The sequence below is a fragment of the Anser anser genome (assembly GCF_964211835.1).
Source record: "Anser anser genome assembly, chromosome: 8".
Classification (NCBI taxonomy): Eukaryota; Metazoa; Chordata; class Aves; order Anseriformes; family Anatidae; genus Anser; species Anser anser.
This window is the reverse complement of record NC_139728.1, coordinates 1,463,951-1,473,098: the sequence shown is the minus strand read 5'-3', so window position 1 is coordinate 1,473,098 and position 9,148 is coordinate 1,463,951. Positions and strand designations below refer to the sequence as shown.

Here is a 9,148-nt window from a genome sequence, read left to right as displayed (position 1 = left end):
TCATGCACTAATGAGAGGACATCCCTTAGTGCAATGGACTTTATCATCTCCTACAGAGACTTCCATTTTTCTCAGAAAGCGGTAAATGTGGGTTTTCAAGGACACGGTCTCACCACAGGCACTTTATAACATATTGCTTTTAATTAATCTGAAAGGTTAGCAGCTGTATAGGTACCACTTCAACACTTCCAAGATGAAATCTATCTTAATAAGACAGTTTGGAGAACACTGACTGGGACATGAGTGTCAATATAGAAATCTATAGGATAATACTCCCTTCAGATTACAAGGACATCTTCCCCCCCCTCCCACCTCCCGCCCCATTTTCTTACTCTCCTCTTCATTGTATCACTAAAATAAGCTTAAAAGAAGCCATGTCTCTTCTTTTCCTGACCCACAATATTGAAGAAAAACCCTACCGAAATCGCTGGCTTCTACCATAATAACTGACTAAACACCCACGCTAATAAACAATATTGAATTTATGAATTTTTGTCATTCTGTAGCTTCACGAAAAGTTAGCATTTGATATGAAGGATGGTCTACTCTAAAAAGGAACTCAAGAGCGAATACACCAGTTACACTGTTTGCAGCTATAGCAGCTAAAAGTTTTCATAGCAAAAAGGACTTCCAGGTAGTAATCCTTAGTTGTGTAAGTTCCCTTTTAGCAGATGTTCAACGACAAAAATCTTTCTAAGTGAGAGAAATAACCATACCGAACAAAATTTTAAGAACTGTGTAAAAAATTCCACAACTGCTTACCGCTGATTGACAAACGGAGTGGAGAACTCTGCAAGCAGACGGAAGTTTCCAAAATAGGCCAACAGACCTTTGCTCTAGTTAGGCAAAGACAAAACAGACACAGAAAAATCAACAATCTAGCAGATAAACCTTGATTAAAGCCTCCAAGTATACACAGTGATAAAATGTCTCAACTGCTTTATTAAAACTGACAGTAAGCAAGTTCGATAGCTGGGGCAAACTTCCTTGAAATTTCAAAATTAAGTTTTCTACAGAAGATGCAACTGTCCTTCAGGTATCTTAAAGAGTAGTTTTTTATTTTAAATAAATCTTTAAAAGACTTACAGATAAGTGGTAAAGGAAATCTAGAGAATGCTATCTAGAGAAGACTGGCACAAGTTGTCATAGGTTATAACTATAACGGCACTGCCCAAGAGGATTATAAATATTTTGGATTTCTCATGTTTAAACAAACCCAAACAGAAACACTAAATGGAAGAAAAACATCCCTGCATTGTTTTAGAAATGAGATTTGCCAACATGAAGATGAATTGCTGGCTCTTATTTGGCAGCAGAAAGAGCACACAAAGCCCTTAATTCTTCTCTCCCCTCATCTCAGGGAAAACCTATTCCACCGGTTCTGTTGTAGTCCCTGCCATATCCCCTGGGTTGGAAGAAGAGCATGTCTTTTTTTTTTTTTTTTTTATGCTGGTATCCGGATAACAGCATGGTACTTTTACACTGATACACGTTGCAACTGAACACTTCCCTCCAAGTGACAAAGTACAGAATCTTCTGTCTTATCTTTTGGTTGGGCTATGTGCTGGAAATAGTATCTCATTGCATAATGACTAGGTAAGCACTACTTGGCAGGTAGAGAGATAAAAACATTTAAAAAACAAACACAAACAAAACCCCTCAGCCATACCACTGAACAACCCACAGCATATGTCATCGTTGCTTTTTCCCCCATTGAAGGGGTTACCACCCACTATTTCAGGCATTTCACATAAGTTAGCACCACAGCAAACAGAAAAACTGTGTTCATAATCAAATTCTGTCCTAACTGCAAGAGCAATTTTCTAAATAAGATACATACGAGTAACAGAATGAGAGTAAGGCATAGACATCCAAGGGCAGAGTTACACACAAATAACAACTACTTTAAAAAAAAGTTTATACTAACACTACAGTATTAACTCCAGAAACAACTACTGAATTTTCTGCATTAGGGACTACCCCTGGTAGTGATATTTTCATTTCTCTAATATTCAGCTCTAATTCAGTTTCATCCACGATAACAGTAGCAGATCTTATTATTTTTAACTAGAAACAGAGTATTTACTTGTCAGTGTACTTCATTCCCTTTAAACCGCTACATGGAAAATCTGACAGTAATCTGATGTCTTGACGCATTTCTAATACTGTAAGTGTAGGATTCGTGAAGTGGTAGGGAAAGAAGTGTTGTAAGTGATATAAATGGTATTTTATAGCATTTCTTTATTTATTGAATGAGCTTTTCAGAAGAAATTCAGCAGTCTTACTCTGGAGTTCGGTGGGATTTCTACCAAATCACATAGGCATCTTTGAGAAATGCCAGCAGGAAAGCAGCAGAGTAACTAAGTTAGTCTTCAGCCTAGAACAGTACCCTTCTCTTTCCCTCTTCTCATTAATGTACGCCACAGATATTTAGGGATATAGAGAGTTAATAATCATCAACTGCTTCCCCAACAAAGCAAGTTTAAAAAAGAAGTCCCAGAAAGTCAACAGCAATCTTTATAAAAAATACGTAATGAGAAATCTCAGTTATAACAAAATTTAAAGTTAGCCTATACTAAACAGTGGATATGGTCCCTTTATCAGATACTCATGAACTTCATATAATAGTACATTTTTCAGGTCAGTGTACTAATATTACATATTAACATGTCAGCTGTTCAATAACTCAAAGTGGAATACATTTCAGAACCCTACCTACCATAACAGTAAAGTGTTTGTGTCTGGGTGACAAAACTGTGTGTAATAACATTTTTTTTATTTTTCTTTTTAAATAAAAAGAAAAACCCACTGAAAAAAACACATCCAGCTGACCAGAGTTAGAGGTCACTGACCTATGGCCTTACAAATACAGAAACGAGCAGAACATTACCCATTGAAACCATCTTCTTCTGATTTTCTAAATAAATGTTCAGATTTGTGGTTTTATTTGAGACCCCTTTCCGTAACCATGTAAAAGCCCCTCTCTAAGTCTCTCCACAGCAAAAACTGAGAAGAGCTTCCAAATGACTGATAAAACCATTTATAAAGTAATGATAATTGAAAATATAAATATGCCTTTCAGAGGTAATATACCAACCAGTGAAGAACTTTTTTAAACATTAAGCAAATGAGATTCATAAAAGCATTGTCTTCAATCTCATCTGCTTGTTATGTTGCTAGAAAATACAGTACTCACCAGTACAAAATAGTAAGCATACAGAGCCGCCAAGTGATGTATTACAAAAAATTTGTCACCAATCGCCCTCCAGTAGTAAATAATAAGCAACAAATCTACAAGAAAAAAGGAATCATGTTAAAGAACAAGTTAGTATACTACCCTTTAACTGAGAATAATGTTTCTTTAAGTTTTTAGAGGTATGAATGCAAATATATGGTACCAGTAATTAGTTATCTCTGAAGAGAACACCTTTATCCCAAAGGCTTTCCTTTATGTAGTAAAAGTTCTGACAAAGCATTAAGCAACAATGTTCTTCCAACAGTTGCCATGAATTATTTTCTGTATCAGTGGAAGTACAGGAGCAATACCTTTAGCTGAAATATTCTGGAAGGAAAAAGTGGATCCAAAATCTCATAGCAAGACTTCACACTTATGAATCCACAAATTTGGAAGAAGTGACCCCAAAAAAATAAGGGGGGTGGGGAGGGAAGGGGCATAGCCAATGTACAAATGCATACAATAAATGCAGGGGAACTTGTGAATCAAAAAATTGTATTAGCAAACAGGGAACCATTAACCAAAATATTTTGCAAGAGACACTTGGAACGAGAAGCATGTTCATCTTAATCAGACTTTTCCAATTACTGCAAAAGTGATATTGTGGACCTGAGCTAATGGTGTAAAGAAAGCTTTGACAACCAAGTTTTTCTTGCCCTGGGCATAATTCAGAAGATTTTCTGTTCTAAACTGGAATAAGCAATTTCTGCCTCTACTTTCTCCAAATAAACAAACACTTGGTACTTTGAATGGAATACTAGCGATCAAGGTTCAAAATCAAAGACCTTACCCCTATGCTTTTCTTAACTCCAGTGAATGCCTTGATCTCTTTTAGATTGGCTGTCCTCAGGCAGGACTCTATATTATCTGATACAGCTGTTCCATTTCCTATTAATAATTTAACTATGTAAGGAAGTAAAAGAGAATGAGTGGCCAGGTTCAGGTCTCTGTTCAAAGGCATTAATTAATTCATAATGAAACTCTGGTGTGTAATTATTCAGAAATAGACACCAATGAATTTAAACACAGAAGATGAAGTTCCTTTCACAGACAAATCAGAGACTTAAAAAAAAGCCACACTTTAACAGAGTGTGCTGATTACCAGATTATCAATTCCATTACAGTGAGAAACCTAGTGTGTAAGATAATCAAGTGTACAGGCCAGCCTCTGATCAAAGGCTTCATCCAAGTACGCAGTTTTCCCTGAAAATAGTCCAAGTTACAAAGTTTTCACTTTGGTAAGTCAGTATTCCCCAGACACAATTCAAGTTCCAAGTAATTTTGTAACAAAATTCCCATGACAATTTTAGTTGACAGTAAACAATTAAGAACTCTAACATATCTAAGGGTTAATGCAGTATTAAGAAATAATTAAAATTTTGAAGTTTTATACACAATTAAATTTTGTCTTAAAATGAGACTAGAAGGTGGGCAGGTGAGATCCTACGACATCATTTGCCTCAGCTTGTATTAAGGGTTATTAAAATTCCTCTGCCAGTATTTGCAGGTCATAAGAAGAAACATACAATAAAAGTGCTCTAAGTTCTAGGCACTCTGAGCGAGTGAAGGGCAACCACTTTAACACCTTCTGAACTGGCTGAAGTACAAAAAATTAGTTGGAGTTGGTGGCTATGTATCAAACTATCACAAAGCCACACTATGGCACTTCCTTAGGGCTTGGGGAGACATCATTCCCATCTTGCACATCCACAGGCAAGATCCTGTGATTTCACCACAACCCACAACCCCATTACAATACAGTTTCTGCTGTGGCTTTTAAAATTGCTATATACATATCACATCTCCAGCATAGTGACTTAATATAAATATATAGGTTAAGTGCATTATACAGACATTGCATAATTACCAGAAATGAGGTAGCCTGTGGTAATAGCAATATTCAGTTGCACAATTGAAGGGTCACCCCTGTAAACACACCAAAAATGCAGTTACAGCCTTTATAACAAGCTAATTTGCAGAGAACATATGGATATCAAGCATCATTACGTCCAACAGGTCACATAATATTTGGCCCCACAGTAAAACATTATGACTTTTGGCTAAAGATCATTCTCGTCACAAAAATGGATTCCTTTTTCACCCAGATATAAGACATCTATCTACTAGCTACCCTAATTGGGACTACCCCTGGCCTTGGGGTAGAGACTCCAATAGCCTTGCTGGAGACTAGAACCTAGCAAGTACCCTGAGCTGGCTTCTCCGGCCAAAGTGAATAAAAGCATACAGCCCAGGCAGTGTCTCTTAGCACTTCAACTGACACTCTACATCTCCATTTTTGTTCTTCTGCCAGTATTAAAACTTTGTTGCGGATGACAAAAATAACTCGCTCAGCTGATGCTTTTCACATTTGTAAGAGGATGGATGCTTATAGAAATAAACAGAATATAAAGAGACATGAAAGGAATTATGTGCCTGCTCTTTGAAGCCAAGGAACCTGCCAGCAGAAATGTTTCTGGCGTAGTTTCCCACCTCCTGTACCTTCCATTTTGGTGCCAAACGTTCAGCAGGCAAAGCTCTTAGTAGCAAACATACAACTTCAGTTCCTCTAGGATGTTCAACAAACCCAAACTTGTGAACACTGCTCAAGGGGAGGAAGCATTCACATCACAGTAAATAACTTTTTTGTTCTTTCTTCCATTGTCCTCCATGCGTTCCTACTTTGAGGAGTTTGGTAAGCAATTCTCTTTTTCTCTCCATAAAGATATGCATATATGCACACATATATATATTAAACTAAGTTGTGTATCTAATCTAGATGTGTTTTGTGTACGTATGAATTGAGCTTCAAGGGACAGATCTACAGATTTATAGAAAGTGGGCTGCCCAGGACAGGCTATGAAAGCAATCTTTGTTGCAAACCTTTTAAGGAAAAAAAAAAAAGGAAGATAAATGTGTTTAAATCAACCTTCAATACAAACTCCAGCCCAGCTAGAAAGCAGTAAAATGCTATTACTTAGCTATTACTTCTTAATCCTACCGGAATGAAACAATGGGAGAGACTTCCAGTAGTATTACAATCTCTTCTCTACATCTCAAGTCTTTCTTGGTGTCTACAACTAATTGGTTGCTTGAGTGAGAGGGTAGCTTACAAGAAAATGGAAGGACTCACAACAACAGAATTTTGCCATAAGCTGAGGAGAAACATTACCAGGAGAGCCTGGAGCTGTGTCCAGCTCTTAACAGAGGCCATACAACAGGCGCTCTTAACTACAATCTGAGACAGGAGCATTTTTCACAGGCTTCAAAACCTGGTTTCATGTAGGCTGTGGGCTAAGTGCTTCTTCAGATGTAACTCTTCAGAAAGTCACAGCTAGATGCAGAGCACAGACAGATGTGCTCTCACAACTTCAGGCAGTGTTTGAATAGTTCCAGCCCTTTGTTAGAACTCCAAGCTGCAGCAGTGGCAACACCAAGCCATAACTTGCATGCACACCCAGATCAATTCAGCACAATCACCCAGATTGAGCCTGCACTCAATATCCTTCATTTTCTTATCCAGAGAAGACACAAAGGTCTGAGCGTATGAAATTGGTTCCCCGATACTGGTAAACAAGACTTAACTGGAAGAGACACCTCCCTTCAGCCCTTCCGTGAGAATGCTCACCTTGCAACAAGCCCTCTCTAGGCTTGCTAAATCACCTCAACAACGTACACTGCTGAACTACCCATTTGTCACCTTCCAATACCTTCAAGAAAAGTCAGTCCATGTCAGATTGCCGATTAATCTCAATTAATGGAAAATGCAGAATTTAGTCTAAAATTTTCTGGATTCCTGATATGTTTGAATGGGAAGTGCAACAGAGCTTATGAGCCTTGATGTTTGCAGCCAAGTTTTGATGCGAGTGCCAGGAATGACAAGCAGGGAGTGACCTGAACAAGAAGAGAAGAGCTCTCTCGCTTGCGATTGCTAAGGAGGTGTGCATGACAAATGAGTACACAGGAACATGCACAGGCAGATATAATGAACAAAAGTCCACATGACCAACTTTCTTCGAACTTTTCTGCAAATACGATCATGCTAGATAAAAACAAAATGCTAATTGAACATCAGACCTCACAAAGTTTAATGATTTTAAAGTGGACAGTTGCATGAAAAAGCCTGCCTTTTTGTGAAGCTACAACTCAATTCACTTATTTACACCGTCTCCCTCTCCTTATCTAATCTCTGCCACCTCCACATTTTCTACCATGTTATTCCCATCACCTCAAAAACAATTTCTACATCACCTATGTTACCAACTCTGTGTTACATACAGAAAACAAGGCAAAGTGTTACAGGAAGTCCTAGACCATCAAAAAAGGTGTGCATACACAAGGCTAATGAGTCTCTCTAATTTATGGATGCTCTAGTCTTTATTATCCTTTGTTAGGATCTACAGTATCTAGTTTCAGGCATTACCTCAGAGCAATAGCACGTGCTCTCTGCATTGCACCCAAAGCCTTAGCAGGAGTCCTGATCCTTTTCCAGACCTACATCAGCAGCATACATTTAAGCTTCATATGAGCTCTGAAGTTGGGCTGACAGGTTGAGACTCAGAACCTGTGATTTTCCATTATAGGTAGAGATAGATATAAGCCCTGCAGAGAATAACTGGACATGGTCATACAGTCAACGACTGCACAAAGATGGTGGCAATAGCTACAGGGAAAGAGTGCCCATATCAAAACCTTCCCAGCAGTCTAACGTTGGAGCACCTGAGTAATGTTCTCAGGCTACATGAGTGCAAGTGAGCTGCATCAAGGATTCCTGGGCATTTACTCAAAAACTAGAGTTTACTCCATAAACAATAAGCTTTCAGATCAGAATACAAAAATATCTAACATAACTTTTCTCAAACTTTGAAAAAAAAAAAGCTTGAAATGAAAAAAAAAAAGTTAGTTTTCTATTTAATTTGATTTTTTACTGGATTTATACCAGCATAATTTAGTAAGTATGAAGACTTTATCGTCACAAAGTGGTTTTCGTTTCTGCCATTCATGATTTCTTTTGTACTGCTTAGAACAAAGTCTACTCAAACAAACCATGATAAAAGCTTGTATCTGATAAAGCTTACCACAACACATACACTGAGCAAGTTATAACAGCCTCCTTTTCATCATGGTTAACAGATCTCATAAGATATTCAGTGTATTTGGTTTCTCTAAAGATACTAGTATATAAAGAAAAAAATCCAAGACAGCCAGCAATTTAATCCTGTTTCACTACATACGTGAGAGGCCAATGTTATTAAATTTGTGTTATGAATTAGTGCTGCATTTATGAAAGCCACATAACAAGTCAGTGGCAGAGATATGATCAGAATTCGTAGCTTCAAGTATCCAATTCTGTCTAGTCCACACTGCATTTCCATTAGTTTACAATATCAAAAGAGCAGAACAAGCATCAGATGTTACATTTATCTAAGTTTAAACTGACTCATAATACAGTCCTTTGACAAAGTTAAAAACAGCAGCCTCTGACAGACATATAAAATTAAACTTAAAGTAGGTAATCACTCTTCAGGAAAAATACGGCCTCTTCCTTCCAGGGGGCAAGAGTTTTCAGAGGGTAGAGTGAGATGTCAAAATACCAACTGCAATCTATAATTAACTAACACAAGAGGCATCTTATATCCCCCCCCCCCTCAAAAATAAGCATGAAGAAAAAAAACAATGTAACTCAATATAACTAGAAATCACTAAAAGATTAAGCTGAAAATAGAGTATTTTATAACTAGAGAAAATGTTAGAAATTTATTAAACAATCCAACTCCTTGTGAAAATAGCATTATTTTCATCTTCTTTTTCTTAAACAAATATTGGTAGAAGCTTTTTGAGAGGCTGAAATACAAACATCTTAACTCATCACTTTCTACATATATTTTAAAATATATAGTAGGCCCCACCAGCGTC

The 9,148-nt window shown here is 37.4% G+C and overlaps 1 protein-coding gene across 8 annotated transcripts in view; it reads right to left on the bottom strand.

Moving 5' to 3' along the window:
* Nucleotides 1–9,148, bottom strand: part of LOC310903724 (TLC domain-containing protein 4-B-like) — a 43,123-nt gene that overhangs the window by 7,653 nt on the left and 26,322 nt on the right. For all 8 annotated transcript variants that reach the window (XM_083847548.1, XM_083847541.1, XM_083847543.1 and 5 more), the window contains 3 exons: nucleotides 5,103–5,161; nucleotides 3,197–3,291; nucleotides 763–836 (listed from right to left, as the gene is read on the bottom strand). In XM_083847548.1, coding sequence (XP_083703674.1) covers nucleotides 763–836; nucleotides 3,197–3,291; nucleotides 5,103–5,161 — 228 coding nt within the window. The remainder of the gene's footprint in view (nucleotides 1–762; nucleotides 837–3,196; nucleotides 3,292–5,102; nucleotides 5,162–9,148) is intronic.